Source organism: Telmatherina bonti, assembly GCF_933228915.1.
Source record: "Telmatherina bonti genome assembly, chromosome: 23".
Taxonomy (NCBI): domain Eukaryota; kingdom Metazoa; phylum Chordata; class Actinopteri; order Atheriniformes; family Telmatherinidae; genus Telmatherina; species Telmatherina bonti.
In genome coordinates, this window is record NC_136632.1 from 13,191,112 (window position 1) to 13,217,720 (window position 26,609).

A 26,609-nucleotide genomic window follows, 5' to 3' on the forward strand; every position below is an offset into this window, starting at 1 on the left:
TGACGTTTGATTGAAGCTGCAGTGAAGTCCAGGCTAATGGACAGAAAAGGACCGTCAATCTATAACTTGAGTGCTCAGGCTTCAGTCAAGTGAAATACTCCACATCTGACATCTATCAATGATGTGTGCGTTTGTAAGGTAGGACTCTCATTGCCATATTGTTCATGTTGACGTGGGCAACCGAAGCATGACTGGGAAGAATTTAAGCAGACATTCAAAGAGATCAAAACAGTAAAGCAGAAAATCAGTGTGTGCAGATGGAAAAATAAAAGACCAATTCATCATATGAAGATACTTGGCATTCTTGGGTGACAACTCCATTGTGCGTCTCATGTCGTTTGAGTGTGCTAACGTTGACTTGCACAAGGCAGCAGAAGGTAAAAGCAGTCAAACATGGATTACACTCCTGTCAAAGATGCAAGAAAGAGCTCACGGAGAAGATTTGCATCAAGTTTTATTATTTCATGATGTTTTGGATCTGTTGGAATTCCATTAGGTCGTGAAAATGGGAAGAATTACAACAATTAGGACTTTCCCCATTAATACAGTGTTATTTTTATGAAGTATACAACAATTGAAGAGATCATATTTGAATCAAGTTTGAAGAGAAAAGGTTTATTAAAGCAATGGGACCACAAGCCACTGCTCTAATTAAACAGACATGCTTTTAACAATGGGAATTGCAATTATGAAAAGTATAGGAGGGGAATTCAACATAGCTGCCTGTCATTGGGCAGTATTTCGTTTGTCATGTTCCTAAAATCTATCAAGAGCAACCCAAAATGATTCATTATCATATTTACATTTTCTTTCAGTTCAAGAAGCTAAGAATAATATCTCAGAATGTAAATAAGGTTTTTTTCCCCTTAGTACAGTGTTACAAATAGGCAGTCATGTTTGCATTCTCAATGTGCAGTTATATTAATTACATCTTAATATATTCAAGTTACTGAGAATTCAAGCAAACGTCAGTCTTTTCTTACAAGTTGACTTTCTTGTAGGCAATAAATGTTCATTTATGTGTCATATGGTGGACATGAGTCACACACACATCCATTTGCATCATTGTGCATTCAAAAACCAGTCAACCAAAGCCTTTTAGGCAGTTTAAAACTCAAAAACATTGTCTTTTTTCTCACGATTAGTTCATCATCGTCAACAACCTGCTGAATTCACCTTAAAATGTATTATTCTACAGTATGTCCAACACACACACACACACATCCTTTAACCTTGTGAAGAACCACTTACATCAAATGTCGTCTAATACTGTTGCTTGATTTATTTTCTTAATATATTAATAAATAAACTTTGAGTGATGATTATGTAAACATTTGGAATTGAACTAAATTCCCTAGATTCTTAAAACTTTTTCAGTATTTTTCTCCAGTATGTACTTAAGTGTATTCTTACCTTCAACTCTCCCCCTTTCTTTACACCACTTCTACGTTTATGTCTAAAGCTTGGACACAAAGGGGATCCCCTCGTACATGTCGGCTTTGAGCTTGGCCCACTCAGATAGTCTCTGGATGGCGCCCTTCTCCTGGCCAAGTACGCTGGCCGCCTTCTTCAGCTTTGCCTCGTTGCGCTCCAGATAACGCTCCCCTTCGCTTTTAAGGAAGTTCAGCTTCTCTTCGCGGCTCTCGTTTAACGGGACGTCTTCGGTCATGTAGGGGTTGAAGCGGAAGTAGGTGTCTGGGGGCAGCAGGGCATCAAGCATGGTGTGCACCTCTGAAATAAAGAAGTTCGCTTCCTTTAGGTATTTCTCTCCAACAATTCCACTGTGTGTCACACTACCTGCACCAGAACCGGTCACGGTCTTACCCTCAGTGTCTGTGGCACTGCTGATGACGTGAGTGAGCTTGGTCTTTAAGCTTGTGTAGGTTGTGTTGTTCTTGCCCACAGTCTCGTACCGCCCAGTGCCCAGAGACAAAACACACTGCAGAGGTGTGTTTGGCCAAAGACACTTACACTCATGAATAGCCAAAGCTGTGGGGTTGTTGATTAGAAGCCCTCCATCCTGAAGAGAAAACAGAGACCCCTTTAGCATTATATTAGAATTATTCATGGTGACAGGATATTTTTTAGTTAAAGTACAGCTTTGGAAGTGAAGTATATTACTTGTGACAGACTGCTGGAGATAAATGAGGTGAAATGGACTGCCTGTTCTAGAGCTACACAGCTTTGGGCCAGAAATGTGCTCCTCTGGCAAACATTGGTGTGTTTTTTTTTTTTAAGTAAACAAGTAAGCAAACTCCTGAAATTCATATAAGTCAAAAACAACCTACTGGGTCAAATACATTGAGAATTCAGCTTGAATCATTGATTATATTTGAATTTTAGCATTCTAACCTTTGACTGGCATGTTTATCTTTCTGCACTGGATTTGTGAAAGAGGTACTGAGTAAAATGATGCCAACAATCAGAGAAAGAGGACAAGCAGCCTCTGTGAATGTGGGGACTGATTTAGCACTCCTGCTCTATTTCAGTCTTTCCCCACGTCCAGGTCTGGATCCTATCCAAGTGCTGAAATACTTCTGTCTGAGACTGATAGAGATTGAGAGTGTGGCGAATTATCTTCCTCAGCAGAGCTGGGATAAAGGGCTATTTAAGCGTTTACACTTATTGGAGAAGAGTTATGTTAAACCTGAATAAAACCCCCCAGAACATTAAATTACAACAAGTGATCAGGATTATCAATCAGCCATCTCATTTACTAGAACACATACATTTTAAAGTCTTAGCAGGCTTAATAGACCTAAACATTCGGGCTATTACTACAAGGAGGAACTGAAATTTCCATTTTAGAAGTAGATTTATCACATAGATGCTTCACAGCTCTGATACTCATTGAGTTCTCACCTCACTGGCTTTCGCTGTGCTACCAATATCAATGGGGAAAGAAAAAAAATCACAGATGTAATTCAACATCTAACAGCAAGAAAGATGGTAGTAGTGCTTAATGTAATAACAACATACTTATGGAATAAATGCCAACAGTTGTAAATTGAGATATGCATTTCACCCTTGTTTTAAGTCTTTGGATGCAACTCCCTCTGCTGCTTTTGTTTATAATAGTATTTTTTATCTCTAGCGATGGCACAATTCTCTTGAGAAATACCTCTGCTGGTGCTGAAAACTAGAGGCTCAAGACCAGAGATTAGCCATTGGTAGCTCACTCAGACTGTGGACTGGACAACAGACTTATCAATCTTCATTTTTCCAAGCCTGCTGTCATGAGTCCATGAGAAACAGACACAGCGATGTCCAAGCAAACCAACAGCATTGCATGTGCGCAAATTGAACTGTGTTGTTAAGGTATTACTGTTTGCTTAGATTCCCTTGGATATACAAGGCTTAGGCGAGTAAAATGATCAGATATTGACTGAAACATAATGCAATGCCAAGTAACAGTGATCTTGCATGAGATATTGGCAGAGGAGAGAAGGGGGGACAAAGCTAATTTTGCTTAAGTAGGTTATCAAAAGAAGCTAAGCCTTGAGCGTAATTGCTCTCCATTAGGACCATCTAAAGATATCTGGCCTAGTACTCAAACTTCATAGAATAACACAGCTTAATTTAAACAGCTCCTTACGGAACACACACACACACACACACACACACAAGTGGCTCAAAAAGACTATATAAATATAGTAATGCTGCTTAGACTGTAATCAAAGAGCTCATGTTTTAACCAGACTTCTACAACACAGATTTGTGATATGTTTTCAGCTCCTGCTTTAATAACACCTGGTCAAGTGAATTATGTCTCTTCTCCAACCGCTGCATGTTTTTCTGACTCAACAGGAAGACGTGCTGGCATCCATTACCTAATACACTCACATTAATCAGTCTGACAGTAAGTGAAGTGAAACTCATTACAGACAGAACTAAGATGGCCTCTGACTGATTCAAAGTGCAGCAAAAGTACAAGACTGCAAAATTGCATCTAATTGGGTTTAATTATATCAGGGTCTTTGATCTAAACATAATCAGAATGTTTGTCCTTATTAAATCATTCATAAAATAGACAGATATAATACAAAAAACACAATGGATGCTAATTTGTCTAGGATTTTTGCATAATTTTAACATTGTACAATAATAAATATGTCTGTAGACACCTATTAGACTTTGTCCTTTTAATTTTGAATTGCAAACTCTTCCTCTTTCCTTCAAGGCAGGGGTGCCAAAGCCGTATTTGGTGTGGCACAGACCAGATCTAATGACTCTCTCTCTCAGCCTCCGACTTCTTCTATTCATTCTCCATCTATTCCTCAGACCTTTGACAGCCACACAAGAGGATGCCCCAATTAAGGGAGCATTTCCAGACTGTGGGTTTGAAAGAATGAAACGAATCTACACAAACTGTGCAGCAGAGTACACAGTATCTCATGGTGCTGGTCTCCTAGGAAATGCAGAATCACGGCATGCTCACTGACATTACTGTTAATGTTGCAATATTTTCCAGTTAAACTCATCTTCTGTTTGACTCACACTGAGCCAAGACATATACCAGCTCTCTCAGTTTCACACTCTACCTGATGGAGGTCTTTTCCCAGCACAAATTCCTGAAAGTATCCCGGGGCGGCAGACGAGGCCCTAATAGCCTGCCACATCTTGTGTTTGCAGTCTCCCAAGTAGTGGGATCTCACTCCAGGCATTAGTCTGTAGTTTCTGAACACATAGGCCTTTAGAGGTATTCCCCTGTTCACAATGGTGCTAACTGCTGACACCTAGTGGACAAACATGAAACACACAAAATGTCACTTTAACTCAAACCCCCTCATTGGTTTAATCAAAGTAAAGGAAAAATAATAAATCCAATCTATAATTTGTGTTTTTCTGTGTGCAGAAACAAAAATACAAAACAAGGAGTAAAATCTGTTAATACAATCACAACACTGGAGTTAATGAGATGCATTGCTTACTTTGGGGCAGTTTGGGTCCCTGGCACTTTCAATCATACCTCCTTCACCCATTCGCTCTCTAATAAAAACAAAAACACAAACAAACAAAGAATACTTGATTTTACCGGTGTCTGAAATGAAGATGTAAGAGAAACAGGAAGGCATATTTAAACTGTGAAGTTTAAATATAGATGAAGGAAACTTTTAGACTAACTTGAGGATATTTTCCCACATTTCGCTGTCATAGAAAGCATGACTCCAGCCCATCTTCACAGTTCCAACTATGACGTTCTGTTTGAAGACATCTGAACCCAGCTTTCTGTACATATCCTCACACTCTTCCAGGGGGATTTGAAAAATCCCCAGCATGAAGGCCAGGATGGCCCCTGTTGCAAAGGAAAAAAAGTCTGAATTAAATCAAGCAAAGATGATTTTGACATTAAAATCAACGCGACTAATCCAGTCTGACAGGAATTAATTAAACACGGATGCAAAAGAAACACAAAAGAAAGTAACAATAGCATACCTGTGCTGACTCCACAGATGTAGTCAAAGAGCTGGTGGATTCGTTTTCCGGTCAGCTCTTGCAGTTTATGGAGAGTCTGCAGAGCCAGCATTCCTCTGCAAACAAATTCCCAAACTTTACATTATCACACCTTTTCATTCAAAGGGACATTTTTTTTTATCATAATTTTATTTTGAACTAAAATAAAGTACTTTTAAAAAGAACAAATATTGGTTACAACAAACAAAACAAGCTTCTTAAGTTCGAAAAAGGGTTTTGGAAGAAGTTGGGCACTCTTTTACATTTCTGTAAAGATAGAGTACAATAATTGTTTTTTGGGTTGTCTTTTTAACTGACTAAAATTACTTGCATTTATTTTTTGATGAACACTGACTGAAGCTTTACAGATGTAATATTTGTTTTAGGGGTATCCAAATATCCTTTTACAAAAAGTCCTCCTCTGTTGTTATGTCTGTCATGTCACATAATATGTCTATGACACCAATTAGCACCCTGGTCTGGATGCTGTGATGCTACAGGGGGACATGTAGGATTTTTTGTCAGTGTAATTTAACACAAAAAGAGTTTAAGAGTTTTCTGAACACCAATAACAAAAATATTACTGTGGTTCATGAACAAGAACTGATGGTGTTGTTGTTAAACATCTGAATAAGTCACACTATCCTCTTTATCAACAGCACTTGGGAAAGAAGATGGGAGACTGGAAACAGCCCCTTACTGGAACCAGCAACAGCTGGGTGCTCTTTCCTGTTAGCAACAGCTCTTAACATAATGAAATATAATTAGGGAAAATGTGGTGAACGTGAACAAAGCTGCTCCTTCTTTTAACTATGAAAGATGTGAAATCTTTCTCACTGTCCTACAACTAAAGAGTCACAACCACGTGGGACTGAATCAATGTTTTTACATTACTGACTCAGTCAGTAAACTTTAAGTCTGATAAACTTTAAGGAATTTTGAAGCAACTGAAGGGACAAAGGACACACTGAGGTCCACACAGCCTATTCGTAACTAAATTATTAGTTATATCAAACAAATACAGTAATTAACCCTCTGGGAACCAAGGGTATTTTAGAGAAATAAACCTGACTTCTTTTTTTTTTTTGTTTAAATGCTAATAAACACCACCTTTCAATGCCCCATAATGACCTATACCTTGTTTTGTTTTTTTATTTTGAATTGAAATATCATAAACTGCAATGTAAACGAGGTTCCTTTGCTTGAAATAAAGAGTATTATAATTTTGAAGCATGACTAAAGGTACTGAAGGGGACTGAAGCACCGCAGCTTTCCATCACTGTCAGCTGCACACACTGTATCTGTTACCAAGTTATACATCTGTTACAACGCCATCGTGTCGTTTATGTTGAAATAAACTACTTGAGTAATGCAAATGTTTGTTTGAGCAATTACACATGGTATGCGTGCGTAAAAGCTGTTGTTTTCATAATTTATCGGCCTTGTAAATACAGAAGGCAGCAATCCGACTGCTAATGACGCCGATGCAAAGTGATTGACACTGTATGGAGGCGTTTCCTGAGGCATCATCGGCTCTGATTGGACAAACACGTGTCATGCGCCTAAGACAAAGGCTCTGATTGGAACACCTAATTTGACACAACACTGTATCACCTATGAATGGGCTACAGTGATACCGGAACTACCGTCTGAAAGCCCGGAGTCTCCCGATTAAGAGGGGGAAAAAAAGTAAGTTTCTATCTTTTATGGTTCGAAAGCTATGCTCGATTAAACACAACATGGTCCCTGGCATCGCCGACAATGCTGCCCTCCCCAGAGTGTTAATTAGAGTCTTTTCAAGTTCAGTAAATACCAGAAAACCAGCAAATTCTGTAAGAGGATAGGATTTTTTTTTTTACTTTTATATTGAACAGAGTTGTGCTTTTCCTATAAATTGCTAAAAAAAAATCTCACAGACATTTAAACCCTCCTGTAATAAAAGTCTTTAAAAGGTTGCACCTTGTTCCACCTCCATCTATGGCCAGCACCCTGATTCCTCTGCCTTTGACAGGATCTGTGTAGCCGACCACAGCCAGAGCCTCTCTCACAGCGGCCTGAAGAGGAAGGTCTCTTGCCTGGCGCAATCGCAGCAAGCAGGGCAGAATGCTTTCCTGAAGCACACATAGTTACAGGATTTCCCACTTGAAAGATATATAGACTGTTCCACCCATTTTAGATTAAAGGGGGGCCGCTAAATACATTATTTAAAACAAAAAACAGATTTACTAACCTTAATGGCAACACCTCGTGTTTCTGGAAACTCCAGGAGATGAAAGCTTAGTTCCTCGACTCGTGTAGTGAGAAGTTTGACATCAGTGACCCTTTGCAGACCTTTGACCAGGGCTCTGGTTCTGTTGTCTACACTCACTCTCGCTATTATCTGCAAGGAAAAGGTACAAAAATACAAATATGAACACTGACCTGTGAAATCACACATTACATATAGTTTAATTTCAAAGCATTTCAGAAAAAAAAGGTTTCTTCTTCACATTTAACAAAATTTTTAAACCATTTGAGTCTTAATAAACCACTTACCTTTTCTCTTTGACTCAGTAGTTGTTGTTTTGCCTTAGCAGCTTTCTCCTCTTCGCTGTCAGCCTTCTCTGTGCCAGGATCGTCCACCGCAAGAGCTGAAGATTTGTCTTTTTCAACTGCTAATTTTTTGGCATCGCTTCGGAATTTGGGGACCAAAGGTGCGATGTAGTTGCCAACAAATGCCTGGACGCTGGGTCGGGGGTAGGACAGATAGTGAGTGAAGCCTTTTTTTGGAGAGGTAGTAGGCGTTATGATGGACTGAGTTGTACTTTCATTTGAAATGGTTTCAGAAGAGGGAGTCTCCACAGTAGGACTGGGTTTTTCAGGTGGAGAAGAAGGGACAGGGGAGGTAGCAGATGCCTTAAAACTCTTTGCGTCTGACGCTGCAGACAAAACAGGAATGTGGTCTGTTGTTCTCAAAGGGCCAAAGTGTGGCGCTGGGTCAGAAACAGAAGCATCTTTGTGTTTCTGTCTGTTTTCTCCATCTTCTCCCTGTGCGTTGGTGCCAAAGTAACTATTGATGTGGTGGGACAGAGACTTGTAAGTCTCATCCATATTGGTGGACAAAGCTTCCGGATGGAACAGCTGGATAGTTTGCTTTGCTACCGCTGAGGTCGAACTCGCTGCTGACTCGCTTACTGTCGAAGCTAAACTGGATGTCGACTTCTTTGTGGCAACAAAAGGCTTTTCTACAACTTGCCGTTTCTGCTTCTCCGACTCCTCTGCTGTGCTCTTCCCATCTTCCTCTTCCTTCATTGCAGTTTCAGGTGTGGAGACAGGAGCTGTGTCATTACAAGTTAATGTCTCAGCTTTGACCAGCACTTTGTCAGCATTGGTACTGCCAACTGCAACATTGCCTGGCTTGAAACGGGAGAACTTGGACACAAGGTCTGTGCTGCCTACTGCCTTGGTCACGGTGTCAATTGTGGTCCTGAGCCGCGACATGCGTCTGCTGATTCACTTAGGAGCATCAGTAGAAAAGTGAATGCGTCAAGCAAAGGGAAGAGGATTTCATGATAATGTGAAGTGATACAGCATACTGGTTGGCTTTGTGCCATGAGTTATAGTAGCTTTAATTCCATCATGGGTGTCAAAACGTTCTGAAAAAGGATAAAATGAAATATATTGTCAGAGAAAGTCAGCATGAACAAGATGAAACAAGACATGTTCATATTATGTGTTCAAGGGTGAGCCTCGAAATAACAGGATTGCTGGTTGAGGCATTATGTTCAAGGTTTTTGGTATATGTTGTACAGAGGAGCCCAACAGAGGGCTCCATCTCACCTTCTCCCTATTTAGGTAACCATGGAAACACCTCAAGCAACAAACGGACACTACAGCTTTCAGAACATTTAACATGACACTTTCTTGACTTCCTGTGTACCAGCATTACAAAACCAAAGATGGATAGATATTCATGTGATCTGGGTTACCCAGCAGAGTCCTCTGTACTTGTAAAAGCTTCCCTGGAGAGACACAGCCACGAAAAGAAGCTGGTAGACGGCCACACTGGCAGTGAGACGGGCAGTATCCAGTGGGTGTCTGCCAGAGACTTCACGATCCAAGTGGGAAAGGAGCAGATCGAGGCTTATATTCAAACATGGGAGATCCCGTCATGCTGGTCTCACAGTTTGGATTTTCTCTTCATAACAGAGGAGGAGCACGCCACTTTCTACCATTACCGAGCCAGTTTCAGCACCGTGACCGCACGGAAACCTATCCAGGGGACAGCTAGCGTCTACTTCGTCGCGGAAGCTGCTAAAAACAAGTCCCAAGCTTTGCCGGTTGACGTCCACTTTGTGATGGAGTCAAACAGATATGTGCACACTCCTGGGAAAACCAGGTTCAACGAGAAATGGCTTTCGGATATTATTGAGAGTAAATCGTTACTCGGCGAAACGGTGAACCTTTGAAGCAAGTTGACTTCAGATGAGACAGAGAAGCCTCTGTTAGGGGTACACAATAAAAAGCTAATTACCTACCAGTCTTTTCTGCTTTGTAACAGGGTTACATAACGTCCCTGTTTGGACTTTGTACTTTTTTATATCCCCGGCGAAACTACGTTGCCTTGTAATAAAAAAATACCAAATTCAAATCATGCTTTCAAATTATGTTTGAAAGCTAGCTTGCTACACAGACCAAAACAAGCGTGCCAAACAAGCGTGCACACAGAAGACGATAAAATTACATCATTAATCGCTGCTCACTTTCTTTGTAAATTTAAAGATAAATATACGCTTATGGACTTCGCACGAGACAAAAAGATATATAAATTGTCCTCTTACCAAATGCAGCACAAACTGAAAAGCTACGATATTTCATGTGATGTAGGGCAGGTACAGTACGTGGCTACTGACTTAAAAAAAAACAAACAAACAGGAAAAGAACAGGAAGTGACGCAGTGGGGGGGGGGGGGGGGGGGGGGGGGGGCATGTTGCAATGCTTTATGTCTACCACCAGATGTCGCCAAAGAAATTACTGTGTACATTAAAAGTGATTTAATTAAACTTATTCTGAATAAGTTTAACTAATTTCGAAATGTGATGGAAATTTTACAAAGTAAAGATATCTGGAGCATTAAATGATTGTTCCATTTCAAGTGTTTTTCCGAGCCACGAAGTTAACTTGTCATGCAGAAAGCCAATATGTCAACAAAAAAGACCCATAAAAGACCCAGTATTGTACAGAACATAATTTATACACATGGACAAGGAGGATCACATTATCTGAACCACTTAGAACGAGATATTGTGAGAACAGCTCTGACAAATTAATCATATCTTGCATAGTTTAATCAGAGTACATAGATAATCTTGGGCAAAACCCAATGTGAAGTTTCCAGAACAAAGCACAGAAAAATAACACTTTTTTGTGTGCATTTACAGATTTAAAGCTTAGCGGACTAGTTTGTGAAAATATTAACAGGTAAATATATTCAGTAAACAAAAAAATTGATTTTTATGATGAAAATACCTAAGAATTGTTCTCTCATGAGATTGTCTTTGGTGGTGTCTTATGGTGACATAATCTCCACTTGATAAGCAAAAATTACTTCTTTTTTTTTAACTCCCATAACATATGGGTTCAATCACAGTGTATTTACAATGATCATAACCATACACAGTGTCAATTTGAGAAGCAAAATATATAAATTATTTATCAGAAGTTTCTTGAATGCTTACAATTAAGCATTTTCAGTGTAGAAAAAACATTTTGGCAGAATTCATAGCCAGTCAAATATAATTTTACACTGATCTATTGACGCACACTTTAGATGTGCAATGTGCATCATACAACATATGTAACTTGCTGTGACTTTATTGGAAGCTTTATTGTTGCTGCTTATTAATACAAACAGCAAGAAGAACATTGTTAAGAAAAAAACCAAAATCTCAAGGTCAAAATTAATCATAATTATCTATCAAATGGTATTAAAGGACAAAAAGAGTTAAACCAGGCTAGTGCTCACATCAGTGTGGTGTGCATAGTACACCAATTGATCAATTGATGTATACAAAACAAAACAAATGGAAAAAAAAAAACCCCATCAGAAGCTGTCAACTGAAACATTTAAGCTGTTAAAACATCATAAAGAGAGATATATAAAAACTCCCCCCTCACTCATCCTTCCCATCTCTCAAGCTCGGATACTCTTCCAGAGTCATGGGAGCTTGAAGGTCCTACGCAGTAGGTCCTACGGTGTTCCGAGGACTGTGCTTTTCAGGACGGAAATGTCTGATGTTTCACCAGGTATCTGTTGAATACCAGGTATATATATATATATATATATATATATATATATATATATATATATATATATATATATATATATATATATATATATATATATATATATATATATATATATGTTAAATTTCCCACCTCAATCTTTATGTCTGCTTGTATCATTACTGTTAAACCCACACAATGTGTACTGAACTTTGAAATCTTAAAAAATTCATATAAAATAGGACTAGATGAAAATGGAGAAAATAAAGGCTGTGCAACATTTGGCAGGACTAGCTGAACCATTAGGCAGTGTTTGAAGTGTGTAGGTCACATGACTAAAAAGCTATTGAACTTTGAAATCTTAAAAAATTCATATAAAATCCCACAGGATGAAAACAAGGGAAATAAAGGCTGTGCAACATGTGGCAGGACTAGATGAGCAATTAGGCAGTGTTTTGAGGTGTTTAGGTCACATGACTAAAAAGCTATTGAACTTTGAAATCTTAAAAAATTCATATAAAATAGGACTAGATGAAAATGGAGAAAATAAAGGCTGTGCAACATGTGGCAGGACTAGCTGAACCATTAGGCAGTGTTTGAAGTGTGTAGGTCACATGACTAAAAAGCTATTGAACTTTGAAATCTTAAAAAATTCATATGAAATAACCCAAGATGAAAATGGAAAAAATAAAAGCTGTGCAACATGTAGCAGGAATAGCTGCTCCATTAGACATTGCTTGAAGTGTGTAGGTCACATGACTAAAAAGCTATTGAACTTTGAAATCTTAAAAAATTCATATAAAATCCCACAAGATGAAAATGAGGAAAATAAAAGGCTGTGCAATGTGTGGCAGGACTGGACTAGTAATTAGGCAGTGATTTTAGGTGTGTAAGTCACGTGAGTAAAAAGCTATTGATGTTTGAATTGATTAAAAATTCATATAAAATAAGACTAGATGAAAATGGAGAAAATAAAGGCAGTGTAGCACTCACAGATAAATCGTAAACTGTTTAAAATTGTTTTGACATTCATAGCCCCAGTGGTTGCGGAGATAGTTATGTTTAAATTCTGCCATGGTTAATTTGTTGACGGTCCCTAACTATCCGCCGGTGGTGAAGACCGCTGCGGTGAAATTTGCTGTCACAACCCCACGACAAAGCAGCTTAGGGTCGGCAATTCATTACGAGGAGACTGGGTGTTCAAATAGAGATGGAAGGTATGAAGTTAAGAAGACCGTTGCATCGTGCATCTTAACCCCACGACGAGGTGGATTATGTATTTCATAGGGCTGGCTTTTAGTGACAGGAGGCTACATCTTCTGCTTGATGCCGTCCCGTCTCATAGTTCCCACTACAGACGTGTAGTGTACGTCAAGAGGAGTGTGTTGCCTTTCACCTGTGCCGATATGGCAACACCCCGACGCATTACGCAGGAATATTAATCATACTCTGGGGTTATAGGACACACAATCTCAAGATTTCACACTCAAATGGGTGGCAGATTTAACAGACCTGGAAAGGCATCGGATAAGGATGCAGTTGCGCTGGAGCATTTTGGACTCATCAGGGCTGGAGTTTTAGGGTTGGTTTTCGTATTTGCAACATGTGGCAACCTTTTCTTTTTAGGCACCCTGTGGAAGAGGAGAAGAAGAAACACAAGGACCCAGCTGTTCCTCTTGCACCTCTGCTTGGCGGACTTGGTGGTCGCCTTTTTCCAAGTCCTCCCGCAGTTTTCTATTGAAATTACGCACAGGTTCCGCGGCACAGACTTCCTCTGCCGGTCCGTCAAATACTTACAGGTGGTTGGAATGTTTGCTTCTGCGTACATGATTGTGGCTATGACCATAGACCGGTACCATGCGGTTTGCATGCCCATGGTTTCCTTCTTGGAGGGGTCCTTTAGGAGGTATATCTCCATAAGCGCAGCTTGGCTCATCTCCCTCGCCTTCAGCTCTCCGCAGCTCTTCATCTTCTCTCTTCAGGAGGTAGAGGCGAACCAGTACGACTGCTGGGCGACATTTATCGAGCCGTGGGGAAGCAGGATCTACATCAGCTGGATCACTCTGGCAGTTTTTGCCCTACCTGCTGTAATTTTGCTCTACTGCCAAATGAGAATTTGCACAACAATTTACTTCAACATGAAGAGAAAGGCTCTGCGGTCAGGACGCACGGGCACAAAAGGCGTATCCAACGCATTGCTTAAGACTGTGAAGATGACTTTTGTAATCATAATGACATACACGCTCTGTTGGAGTCCATTCTTTGTTGTACAATTATGGTCTGCATGGAGCCCGAGTAGCGCACTTATACAAGGTTGATCTGTAGCCTCACTCACTTGTCTTTGTGGTGGAATGTTTTTTTTTTTTTTTATCCGAGCTATTTCACAGCAAAAAAAAAATCAAAATAAAACATTTTATGTGATGTTGTTTAGATGATTTTCACATAATTCTTCATCTCTTTGTCCAGGTCCAGTATTTGCCATCATCATGCTGCTGGCCGGTCTCAACAGCTGTACCAACCCTTGGATATATCTGTACTATAGCTGATGAACACAGCCAAGAGGACTACTTGCATTTGCATAATGTGTTGACTAAATTCTCTCATGTGAACCAGAGATTACTTGTTTGTGTTGTTACCATGTACAATGTGTTTCTGCATTGCTGAGATGTGCCTGGCAAACACATTTATTGTGTAGAACAAATGTATTTGATAGGTTGTGTCAAAGCAGAACAGTTTGCAGCTGTGAAAAAAGCTGGAACAAAGAATGCATCAAGAAGTATTCCAGCATTGTTTTTTTTTTTCTATTCAGCAGGCATAACAATAACTGCACACAGTAAATGAACAATGACATAAACATTCACTTTTATTCTAAACATATTGTAGATACAAATAGAACCTTGAGGTGCCAGCCACAACCTTTGGCACAGCTGAATTTGAAGCGGTGGATTTTGACGATTTGCAGAGAGGACTGCAACCAAACAAATTCTGCACCATAAATGTTAAAATTTAAAAAAAAAAAATCCTTCAGGGAATGTAAGTACAGCTCATTATTCTGTCATATTTAACACCTGTTTGTAATTTTGTTTGACCTTTAAGTTTATGGGGTCTTAAGTCAAAATTCATCAGTCATTTGCTGTTTACATGCCGTGTGCTTCAGGTTGTGGTCCTACTAGAAGACCCAAGACCGATATTAGCAAAAGAGGCTCCCAGCATAGTAGAACCCCTGCTGAAGCCCACTGTATAATGGACATTTTTCTGGTTTTACCTCTGCCCTGGAGGTTGTGTTTTACACAGTGTTTATCTGTTTGTTTGTCTGTTTGTGTTCAAGATAACTCAAAACGTTAAGGACAGATTTTCATGAAATTTTCACAAGTTGTTGGAAATGTGAAAAGGAAGAACTGATTTAATTTTGGTGGTGATCCGGATCATCACCATTTGTATCCAAGAACTTTTTAAATGGCGGAAGTTTGCATTCTCCAAGTGCTTTTCTAGTTATCTTTTTTTTTTTTTTATTGTCAATAATGATGAAAACAGTTCAACTCCAGTTCTATTTATACTAGAAAAAATGTGGTTGAACTATGAAATTATGATCAAACACACCGAAGACATGGACATATGAAGGCACTAGATATTTCTTTCTTTTATTTCTAAACTCTTCACTCCATTAGTCTGACAATGAGGTAAGCCTTTTATCCCCTGTAGTAAACCCATCGTTTAGTGGTTGTTTTAAGTCATGAATATTTTTTGTAACTTGGTTATGAATGCCTATTCCGGTATTCAAGTTATATTTTACAGAATCACCTAATTCGCTATTCCTTTTGAGACATTTCAGAATGTGCATAACATTCATTTATGTCAAAACTGTGTACATAATGCTGTGTTGACTGTGCAATGAGGGTTTATTGATAATTTATAAGTAAGTACTTTGTGAATTACTCGTGTTAGATTTACTGGTATAGATTCTGTATAATAAATAAACAATTATTTACCTATACAATCAAATGTTCTTTGAAACCTAATTGATATTATTGCCTCTAAAAGGGTCTGGAAGTTCATGATTGCTGCACATAACTGTAAAAAAACTGAACTTTATGATGCATTACCTCTTTGTTCAGCTCATTTTATCTTTGTTATATTGTTGTGTTTATTTCTTTACTGTTTACTCCTTTAATAATGAAATTTAAGTTTAGCAGAGACATGCAGCAGGACTATTTTGTCAGAGCACTGGTGCCCTACAGTTGTGTTATGATGGTTTGTTTCCTTTCATAGAGACACGGGCCCTCAGGATTATATAGAAGTCATTCAGAGCACTGATTATTTTAATCCTTTCATGCAAGAGAACCAAGTTTCATTCTTTGAAATGTTTCCCTCTGTACTTTTTTCTCAGAATGCAACACCCTGGAGTCATTTTAACCTGCACTTCACAAACCTATTCATACAATCGGCCTCCTTGCAATGAATTCAAACCTAGTTAATTACTAAACTTTTCTCCCACATGCACACAAGCACAGACATTGTCTTAAGTGTGTGAAACGTCACAACATAGGGAGAAACCTCCCCAGTCAGTAGCTTTGAATTAAAATCTTGCATATGAAAGGTAATGCACAGCACTTTTTTTTTTTTTTTTGTCACAAACACAAAAAATGATGCAAAATGCTTATTTTCATATAAGGTGTCACTCATGGATAAAATATTGCATCACTGTGACAATGCATACTGGAGAACATATTCTGTAACGAGACAGCCTGTGGCTCTTTGTTTAAATTCTGGAAAGCTTCTTCAAATAAGATTAGGTACCTCATGTGACCAAAAGACTACGGTGACTCAAGGCCTGAGGGTTGAAGAGGCAGGAGATAAATCCTGCAGCAGGTTCTTGGTCATGTAATTGTGGGGGTTTAAAACAATCATTGAAGAGATGGTTAGGAGAGGGAGGAAAAGGATCGACACAAACATAAAGACATACAGTCATATCAATGTGTATTCTTGTTTCAAGCTAAAAACAGCTCTTTATTTCAGCAAAGTATGAAAAGGGCAGAATTGTCTGCAAAGTTGCACATATACAGTTGTGCTCATATTCATTCATAGCCTTTCATTAAAGAAGAAGAAAAAAAACAAAACAACTGCCTGTAAAATAAGCTGAAATTGACCAAAGTAATAAATTAAAATTTTATGAAAATCATGACATTATTTTCTAATTCTGGTTAAATAGAAAGATTTGTTTTAAAAAGCAAACAAATAAGATAATTTATTACATATTACATCACTCATAAACTAATATTTTGTTGAAAAATCCTTTAATGTTTCCGCCACAGTCAGGTGTTTTCTGTTCCTCTCAGTCAGACTTCTGCACCTGTTGACAGGTATTTTGTCCCACTGTTCAACAGAAAAGAGCTCTAATGTGTCCAGGACCAATTTCACAACAAGCCTAAAATGCATTCAAACCTGTACAGGTGAACTTAATGTGATCTTCTCTAAGCTTTTAAATGCACATGTCCAACTGGTAAATGTTTCAATAAATTTTGCACAAGTTGCTGTTCTCTAAAAAGGAGCTTAACGGCAAAAATCACGGCAAGTGTGTGATCCTTGAATTGACCAATAAATGTCCTGGTTCAATTAGAGCTGGTGTTTAAACAGTTGTCCTCATCATGCTGTTCACATTTTGACATCATGAGACCAAGACGACACCTAACAATGGAACAACAGTCCCTTGCCATTGCGATGCTTCAAACAGGACGTTCTCAGACAGAAGTGGCCACTGAGCTTGGAGTGTCACAGAGTGTCATCAGCAGGTTGCAACAGAGATATGGAGAGATTGGAAGAGTCACAGAAAGGCCTAGAAGTGGACGTCCTTTGGCCACATCCCGTGCTGATGACCGCTACATTGTGAACACTGCCCTGAGAAACCGGATGATGAATGTCACTCAACTCCAGGCACGTTTAAGAGAGGTGAGAGGCACCCAAGTGTCACGTCAGACCATTCGAAACCGTTTCCATCAGCGTGGTCTGCGTGCTAGACGACCTGCACGGGTACCTGACCACACCACCAGGCACAGGCATCATCGTCTTGCATGGGCCAGGGAGCATTTACGCTGGACGAGGAACCAGTTGGCCTCAGTGCTGTTCTCTGATGAAAGTCGATTCACACTGAGCAGAAATGATGGCCGGCAACGATGTTGGAGACGTCAGGGAGAGCGCTATGCATCAGCCACTGTTGTCACCAGGCGAGCTTTTGGTGGTGGCGGTGTTACAGTGTGGGCAGGGGTGTCCACTTGGTACAGAACTGCCCTACACTTTGTGAATGGTACAGTGACAAGCCCATACTACCTGAATAACATCATTAATCCAGTGATTGTGCCCCTACATGAACAGCACAGGCCTCATTTCATCTTCATGGACGACAATGCTCCTGCTCATCGAGGCCGCATCATCAGGGAACGGCTGTTGGAGACTGGTGTACCTCAAATGGAATGGCCTGCACTCTCTCCAGACCTGAATCCCATTGAAAACCTGTGGGATCAGCTGAGCCGTCGTGTAGAGGCTCGAAACCCTGCACCCCAGAACCTCAATGACCTGAGGGCTGCCCTTCAAGAAGAGTGGGATGCCATGCCTCAGCAGGCAATAAGTTGCCTTGTGAACAGCATGAGACGTCGTTGTCAAGCTGTAATTGATGCTCAAGGGCACATGATGAGATATTGAGACGTTCAAATTTTTTGTTGTGGTGTAACTACCATTGTTGTTACCTTTTGTGTTGAATGAATTTTTTGAGATGAGGAAATCAGTAGTGCATCCTTCTACTTAAATGTCTTACTTTTATGATATTATATCACTGTAGCATGAACATATTGCATTTTCCATAAATTTCACCTGAAAGCCAAATATCCCTAACTTTTTGTGAGTAGTGTATATACATATATATATATATATATATATATATATATATATATATATATATATATAGTCTTATATTACTAAACTATGTTTTTGCTCATTTTTAGTTATTGTTCCTTTTTTAAGTCTCCAGTTTTTTGGGTGACTGTTGTAAATTCAGCCTTTTCTTTAATGAAAGGGGATGAATACATATGAGCACAACTGTAGGTAGAAATGCTTGTATTTACAACTATCATTGCAAGCAGACGTTTTGCTTTTCTGGTCAAATCAATTTCTGTTACTGTGAAGAATTAAAAGAAAAATTGGTTATCATATTAAAGGTGACAAACCTTAATTTGTTCCCATTTGTTCTGGGTGGAAAATGACAGAAAAAGACTGATGCAGTTATGAGTTTTTTTTGTTTAACAAGATCTGTCCACGTGTTGACCAGAAGTTAGTGTTGTTAAGTCCATTCTTTTCTCTGCGAATGCAATGTTCCCCTTTCCATCTGCTTTCACTGAACTCCAAACCATGACACAGCCACTGCTATGCTTCACAACTGGAGAGGAGCTCTTTTTCTCCAAACTCTTCCACTCTGCTAAGCATCAGTTGTATTCCAGCTTCATCACCTCACAGAAAATAATTCCATAAAAGTATTTAGCTGTTTATTTGCAAACTTCTAATACATAATTTTGTGGATAAAGGCTGCACTGCGGGAAATATTTTCCTAAGGTGAGGGGGTCACTTTATTTGCCTTCCAACCAATGATATGAGCCCTCTGAAGATTTTTCAAGACCTCAGCTTGGCCTTCATCGTTCCTCTGAACAAACATTCCTTAATCAAATCACAAAATGAGGACACAGCTGCTTAAAAGGGCTTTGCTATCCTCTTATAGCCTGCTTTGTGGGCATCAATTATTTAAATTGTCAGTGTACAGCAGCTGCTTCAGCAGCCCACAGGCTGTTGGCTATAAGGAGGAAGTTGGAGGTGTCAGTGTTTATAACCCTTTGGCAGCACCTGGGTCTGCATAGCTCAAATTATTTGAAATGCTCTTATTTTGCATGAACTCTATAATAATATAAAACAAAAATTAGCCCTTTAACCACATTTCCCTTGGAGATTCCTGATCTGCCTTGACTTTTCATAGCAAGAGATTTAATACAAAGTTACAAAGAAAAGGTATTTGAGGGATTCAGGTGAACACAAAGCACTTATTATTGTGGGAGAAAAGAGTGCTTTCCCTGGTTTTTATGAATAACTATGAATCATCAGAATTAATTCAGTGCAATTTAAACGTGAATATGTGAAAAATCATTTAGGAGTGATATTATGCAGTAGACCAAACACTTGCAATAAAGACAAAGTGGAATGCAGTATTGCAATAACGCTTTACAGAACAGAGTTGAAAGCCTTTCAGGATATTAGTCATTTATATTTATTCAAATTCATACAAATTATGTCCAAGATACCTGTTATAGACCCTTAAAAATAAGATGGTGGGTCAGTGGGGTCCAGATAATCTTCACCAGGAATACTAATTCCTTCTGTGTGTGATAAATTTATGTTGTGATTATGACTGCTGTTACAGGATGAAATGTGTAAATGTTAACAACTAAACCATCTTAAACTACTGGACAAGCTGTAGGCTGATCAAAGCATGTGAAAGCAATGTTCCAGGGACATATTTGAGAAATGAGTCCAACAGTTTATACAGTGCCATCATGTGGACATGTTGCCACATGCATGTGTTATGGAAAAATCAGTTGGTTCAGCTGCGCTTTACATAAGGCAACAATTAAAATACATGTACATCAGTTATCATAAATATCAGAGCAAAACAGTTGAGATGTAATCCTCTAAAATTTTCTGCTTCTCTTTAAAAACAGCCCCATCCCTCCTCAGAATGGCTATCTCGTTCTCCAGTGCATGGATTTTTGCCACAGTGCTCTCCTCCCTCCGATCCATTTCCAAGATCTTTGCATGCAAACACAAGATTTTGTTCCACAGCTGATCTCTGTCAGTGTCCGGTCTACTGTACGAGTGCTCGTGAACAGAAATGTGCTCTCCTTCACTAAGTCTGCTCTCCTCCAAAAAATTATTTGAGGGTTCCGCCTTATGCGTTTCCACAGGCACAAAGTGGATAGTATGACCTGGTGGAGCCTGAAGGGTAGCTGTTTCCTGCTGGTTGGAAAAAGGTCCAAGCGCCTTACAGCACATGACAGCCATGGTTGAGTCAGTCTGCTCTTCAGAATTAGATTCACTAAGTGGCGGCAGTGTAAGGCAGGAAGCCACTGGCATTCCAGTGTCACTGGTTATACTTGTAGTTTGTGTCTCCTGGAGATTCGATTGACAAATGATGCTGGCATCTGGCACCAGAGGAAGTTCAAACGTCACCTCCAGGTTTGATGCAGCAGTATTGTCTGTACTTGATTGGACTGTTTTGCAAACTTTTCTCAAAATGAGTGGCCTCTTGCTGGGAGGAGATTCACATTCCCCAAGCTCAGGTTCAGTCTCTGAAGTGCTGGAAATAACCTTTGGGCTTCTTCTGTTGCTGCTAAATCTTTTCTCATCATCCTTAAGTTTAAAAGAAAAATATTCATTTGAAAATAGATCACAGATACTAAGCCATAATGCAGTTATTGTATGGGTTAAATGATCATAATGAAACTCTGCTAGACTATATAAATAACAAAAACTGGAAGAGCACATACTTTACATTAAATTTTTATTGCAGCAACTAATTAAAATTCAATAAGATGATGCAAAGCGATACATACATGATCATCTGCAGGGAAAATGGTGGGTACAGCTGTGTTCTTCAAGTAACGAATACCCCATCGAATATCAAAGCAGTCTTCTGTAAAATGCTCACTGCAAAGATATTGATGTCGACTTGGTGTCCATTCCTCCCGCCTCATGTTGTCCACCCATTTCTGAAGCCTGGGCTTGTCTTGTAATGGAAAACTTTACAAAGATAAACCAAAAATATATATAAATTGTATAGAGAATAGATACTAGAATCACATATGACAGAATATATCATTTGGATCCTGTATCACAAATGACAATATCATTATTCAACATCCATTGTAAGAATCTCCCCTTCATTTAGATTTTTTACATGATACCTAAGCATCTTTTAATGATTAAATATAAGCTCTGTTTAGGAATTAAAAGAAAACTGTACTTGCAGCTAAACTAAAAAAAAAAATGTCACCATGTAGTCTCTGCTGAAAGAAAATAGGTAACATACGGGTAGAAGCTAATTCTTTTGTTGTCTTGTCTTGATGCTGTCCCCCCACGGTTTTGGCAAAGTTTCACAGCACAGTAACGTGGCATATCTACAGTTGGGCTACATCAAAACACCTTAACAAAATTTGTTTGTTGCGGAAATTTTGTTTTAAAACATACAAAACAGCTTGTAAACTATCACTTCCGGATTATAACCAAAGTAGTGGATGTGACGTCAACTTCACTGAACTCAAGATAGTTGATCGCAATTGAAAACGGCTGAAAATCTCCGTGGATACCAATGAAAATTCACCTACGAATGAATTATTTTAATACAACAAAACTCAAAATAATACAAATTTAAATCACATAACATAATTTACATCACCCAATAAAAATGATTACTGAACAGACTTTCATCGATTAAAAAGCGAATATAAAGCGAACACTGAAGTATGTACATATTATTCTCTTGCTTCATTTGTGTTCTTTTTTTGCCTGGCCAAAATTCTCCATGTAAAGAGTGTCCACCAATCAGAGCTATCTAAGTCACTGTGTTAGAAAATGGACCAATACCGTTGCGAGTCGTGGTATTACGGCTCAGGAATGCATCTCGTCCACAACGCTAGCTTTCGTTTCACATCAGCTGGAGCTGTAGGTGGTTGACAGAAGTAGCCCCGGGCTGTTTGTTACTTCGTGTCCAGGTAATGTATCTTTTTTTTGTCATTTCACACGAACGGTATGAGTCAAAGATGGAATTTCTTTTACTGAAAGTAAGCAAAAGTGTCTCGTTGAGAAGCTTTTCGATGACAGAACTTTCTAGAGAAACTGCGAGTTGTTTTCTTCTACTAATTCGTCATTGTTGAAACTACGTAGCAAAGTGTTTTCATGGCATACTGTTACTTATTTTCTTCCAAAGGTTTATAACAGTTATTAACTCATAATTACTGAGACGCTTTTGAAAGTCTTCATGTGTCGTTAATAGAGCTGAAAACTGCTATTTTCACAGCTTCAAGGTGTCAAACCAACCCACCAGTATGGCAACAGCTCAATCGGTTCTTCTGCTAGCAGTACATGTTTTACTCATCTCAGAGTTCATTCTGGCTAAGAGGGACTACTATGAAATACTGGGGGTGCCCAGAGATGCCACTGAGCGACAGATCAAAAAGGCTTTCCATAAGCTAGCCCTGAAGTACCACCCAGACCGCAACAAGAGCCCAGATGCAGAGGCAAAGTTCAGAGAAATAGCAGAGGGTAAGTGAGTTTTTATATATATATATATATATATATATATATATATATATATATATATATATATATATATATATATATATGAATTAGGAAAAAAGAAAACAACAACCTTATTTTAAGGATTTTTTTTTTTTTTAAAGGTTTAGTTATTACAGCCATTGAAAGCCCCAGTGTAAAGTGAAGGGGTCAGGTTGTTTCATTTTAAGCTTACATTATATGTGATGACACATAACTTTGGAAGTTGCAGCTGTGGTCATTTGCAATTTTTAAAAATGTAAATAGTATGAGCATGCCTAAATAGCATTTTTCTCTTTCAGCATACGAAACGTTATCAGATGATAAGAGAAGGAAAGAGTACGACCTATTTGGCCATGGTGCATCATCAGGGGAGGGACATGGAGGAAGAGGAGGTGGCCGCAGTGGAGACTATAACTTCAAGCAGCACTTCCAGTCATTCAACTTCAACTTTGATGACATTTTCACCAACTCTGACCCTTTTGGTCAACAACAACGACACCAACACCACTTTCACTCCAACTCTCACAATCAAGCCCACCAAAAGAGACAGTTTGATAGCCACTTCCAGACTCATCAGGATGCCATGAACAGGCAGAGAAGGGAGTTTCATCAGGGGAGCTTTGGGGGAGGACTCTTTGATGATATGTTTGAGGACTTGGAGAAGATGTTCTCCTTTAATACGCACACTTCCAGGACTGATAGTAGATTTCATGGCTCGGCGAAGCAGCACTGCAGGACAGTGACTCAGCGAAGGGGGAACATGGTGACCACCTTCACTGAATGCTCCTGAGATAAAAAGAAATAGCAAAATATGGGACACTGCAAAGTTTTTGGTTGTGGTTTTGAAATTGAATGCTAATTTATCACATTGTGGAAAAGAGAATTGTTTTGTGTGGCTTTCATAGTTCTCTATATATCCCTCTTTCAACAAATATCATAGCTAATTTAAATGGCTGGTTTCAAGCAATAACCCACATACATTATTGCTCATAGGATGATAATTACGGTAGTTTTAGGATCTTTCTGATACTCCTCTCTTATTTAGCTCTCATGGTTCATTCCGTTTACTTGGTTCACTTTTTGTAATAGTGCAATCTGACTGAAGTATGGCCTGAAGTTCAAAGAGAATTTGAGAGAAACAAAAACATCAAGAATTATCGGAAACAGTAATAATGTGGTGAACTCTGCACCTCTTAAGGCCATTCTCTCATCTTCTGCCAAATGTAAACCTCAAAACAGATTTGATTTGGTAAACATTCAAATTCAAACAATAGGCATAAAAAATGAGGCTCTTTCGCACTTTTATGACAATGTGCTGTACTTGCCTCACTTGCTGGACTGTGTGCAGGCTGGCCATCACCAACTGTTACCTCATTTAGTTTTTTTTTCCTCCAGAGTTTCATCTACCTTTTCTTAGTCAGGGCAGGAAATTAACATCAGTCCCATGACAAATACTGGTCAAGCTAGCTGCAAAGTAAGGTATCGCTCAGCTGTTTTTGAAGCTGTTGTTGTGATTTGCAAAACGTTGGGCTTGTTTGCCAGTGAAGCTGAATGGTCTGAAATGTTAAGCTTCCCAAACGGATCAGAATGTGCAATATTTAGCACCTTTGCTCTTTATGTTGCCTATCTGTCAAAGACAGTGCTTTGCAATTGTTATTGTCTAATGTCAGCACTTGTGTGTGTGTGTGTGTGTGTGTGTGTGTGTGTGTGTGTGTGTGTGTGTGTGTGTGAGTGAGTATGAGTGTGTGCAGAGTGTTGATTGACTGCATAATGTTTTGAAAGTAAATAAAATCTTACAGGAGCAAATTATGGTGTTTTGAATTTAGCCTCAGAGTCAAATACAAGTACTATATCAGTATTAAAGTTGCTTGTTATTGAATTACAAAAAGAAATACCACAGGAATTTACATGGGATTCACCATTTCAGATTCATACACTCCCAGTTACAAGGATCTACTTCTGGTTTTATTAATGACATAAAACAACACTTGTCACTTGATGCATACTGACTTTGTAAGAGGATTTTAGTTAACATTTGGTTTGAAATGCAGAATTTAAAATTTTCATTGTGGTGCTGTATGTTCATGCCTGTAAACTAGGCTGCAGGGAGCTGTCGTTCTAGAAGGCTCCAGTAGAGTGTGTACTTTCTCTAGGCAGCAAAAAAGGTAATCTAAGACTGCCCCTGAAAGGGAAGTGGCATGTGATACAGAAAGTACACACACACACACACACACACACACAGACAAAATCTCAAAGTGTATTAGAAAATTATTTAAATCAAATTGTGAAGTGATATTGGAATTAAAAAGCAAGACAAAGAAATGGCTAAACTGTACTATTTTTTCTTTTATTTCAATTTCCAATTTAATCATTTTAAAAGGCCATTTTTTTCAAAATATGATTTGCCATAATTTTCCAGAAATGGTGGAAAAAAATAAAAGGAGAAAGTGGCTTCATGTTCTCAAGCATATTGCAAAAAATTCTACATGAGTTTTTCCACATAAAATCTAAAAGGGCTTCAATGTGTTAAAAATCCAACACACATCAGTTCTTTCTTCTGTCAATATTTTCATGTGAATGTTTCATTTCAAATGGCTCATATTCATTACTGCCACAGATATCCCTCCCACCCCTCCCACAAGTTCCTCCAACCAGAGATGACACAATTATCAGAGGGAAGTGCACATGACAAAGAGGAAATATCATTTTTGCCTTGAAGTGGTCCAGCTGATTGATCACGAGATCTAACCAAAAACCTGTTTAAATGTTTGAAGGGGGAAAAAATAGCCTGTGAAAATGCAAAGTCATCCAAGCTGCACCACACCCCGGTGAAGCTTGGTTAATGTGGCCAAGATAAGGTGTGTGTCTTTAATGCCATTATAAATTACATAATGATAACATGTGCAGCGTCATCCTACATTAACAAAGCTGTGGTTTTTAGTGTTATCTCCTCAGAGCACAGGAACGAAAAAGATGGTAAAACTGTCCAACATCTTGCTATGAAATTCCTGGTTTATGTCACATTTTGAGTTTTTTTAATGCAAGGTCAACAGTATCATAAAGCTATCTGACTGTCAACATATATGTAAAGTCCACATTTTCCTTGCTTTTACTGGACTCCTTTTTCCTGCAGAATATCTTGCAATCAGAAGTGCTAGCTTAGAACGGGACACATGAGTGTCAGCCTTATGACTGAAAATGATCAAAGGAAGCTACATTTTAATGTCTTAAGCTGTTGAGAAAATTTTGCTCAACCAGCCTCAAGAGCTAAACGGTGTCAGCAACATAACTTGTTCAGAAATGCACAAATCTGATGGATAATAAGGATTTGCACTTTACACAGAAAACTTTAATATCTTAAAATAATCTGTCAAATGTTTTACTGGTGTAGGCAACAGACAAATGGCTCAACAAAACATTGGTCCAACATAACAGATGCACATTTTTGCAGTCTATACACACAAATTAGCAACAAATGACAAGGTAAATCTACAGAAAATGATAAAAAGCGTGAAGCTTGTGAT

General features: G+C 38.8%; 4 protein-coding genes across 4 annotated transcripts; 2 read left to right on the top strand and 2 right to left on the bottom strand.

The window, feature by feature from the left end:
* Positions 1–550: 550 nt before the first annotated feature.
* On the bottom strand, positions 551–9,044 carry pnpla8 (patatin-like phospholipase domain containing 8). The gene is made up of 9 exons (XM_079263383.1): positions 7,990–9,044; positions 7,685–7,834; positions 7,414–7,565; positions 5,437–5,531; positions 5,125–5,296; positions 4,932–4,989; positions 4,542–4,736; positions 1,825–2,020; positions 551–1,731 (listed from the first exon to the last, which is right to left on the bottom strand). The coding sequence occupies exons 1-9, from the start codon at positions 8,932–8,934 to the stop codon at positions 1,457–1,459; spliced, it is 2,238 nt and encodes a 745-aa protein (XP_079119509.1). The 5' UTR covers positions 8,935–9,044; the 3' UTR covers positions 551–1,456.
* A 4,164-nt stretch (positions 9,045–13,208) lies between these two features.
* Positions 13,209–14,264, top strand: avpr2l (arginine vasopressin receptor 2, like; the record flags this gene model as incomplete). Its single annotated transcript, XM_079263131.1, has 2 exons — positions 13,209–14,031; positions 14,185–14,264. 2 exons carry the CDS (start codon positions 13,209–13,211, stop codon positions 14,262–14,264), a joined length of 903 nt encoding a protein of 300 aa, XP_079119257.1.
* A 5,971-nt stretch (positions 14,265–20,235) lies between these two features.
* Positions 20,236–21,518, bottom strand: LOC306773344 (THAP domain-containing protein 5-like). The gene is made up of 2 exons (XM_079263133.1): positions 21,363–21,518; positions 20,236–21,159 (listed from the first exon to the last, which is right to left on the bottom strand). Exons 1-2 carry the CDS (start codon positions 21,501–21,503, stop codon positions 20,413–20,415), a joined length of 888 nt encoding a protein of 295 aa, XP_079119259.1. The 5' UTR covers positions 21,504–21,518; the 3' UTR covers positions 20,236–20,412.
* Positions 21,519–22,419: 901 nt separating this feature from the next.
* LOC306773338 (dnaJ homolog subfamily B member 9-like) lies at positions 22,420–25,281 on the top strand. Its single transcript, XM_079263127.1, has 3 exons — positions 22,420–22,520; positions 22,826–23,070; positions 23,385–25,281. Exons 2-3 carry the CDS (start codon positions 22,854–22,856, stop codon positions 23,873–23,875), a joined length of 708 nt encoding a protein of 235 aa, XP_079119253.1. The 5' UTR covers positions 22,420–22,520; positions 22,826–22,853; the 3' UTR covers positions 23,876–25,281.
* Positions 25,282–26,609: the final 1,328 nt, after the last annotated feature.

Excerpts from the sequence above, each read along its gene's own strand:
- pnpla8 (XM_079263383.1), bottom strand. The coding sequence starts at position 8,934 with ATGTCGCGGCTCAGGACCACAATTGACACCGTGACCAAGGCAGTAGGC. Across the intron at positions 7,835-7,989 it reads TACTGAGTCAAAGAGAAAAG|ATAATAGCGAGAGTGAGTGT; the intron begins GTAAGTGGTTTA and ends TTTTCCTTGCAG. Across the intron at positions 5,297-5,436 it reads CATCTGTGGAGTCAGCACAG|GGGCCATCCTGGCCTTCATG; the intron begins GTATGCTATTGT and ends CCTTTGCAACAG.
- LOC306773344 (XM_079263133.1), bottom strand. The coding sequence starts at position 21,503 with ATGAGGCGGGAGGAATGGACACCAAGTCGACATCAATATCTTTGCAGT. Across the intron at positions 21,160-21,362 it reads TTTTCCCTGCAGATGATCAT|GATGATGAGAAAAGATTTAG; the intron begins GTATGTATCGCT and ends TTTAAACTTAAG.
- LOC306773338 (XM_079263127.1), top strand. The coding sequence starts at position 22,854 with ATGGCAACAGCTCAATCGGTTCTTCTGCTAGCAGTACATGTTTTACTC. Across the intron at positions 23,071-23,384 it reads GTTCAGAGAAATAGCAGAGG|CATACGAAACGTTATCAGAT; the intron begins GTAAGTGAGTTT and ends TTTCTCTTTCAG.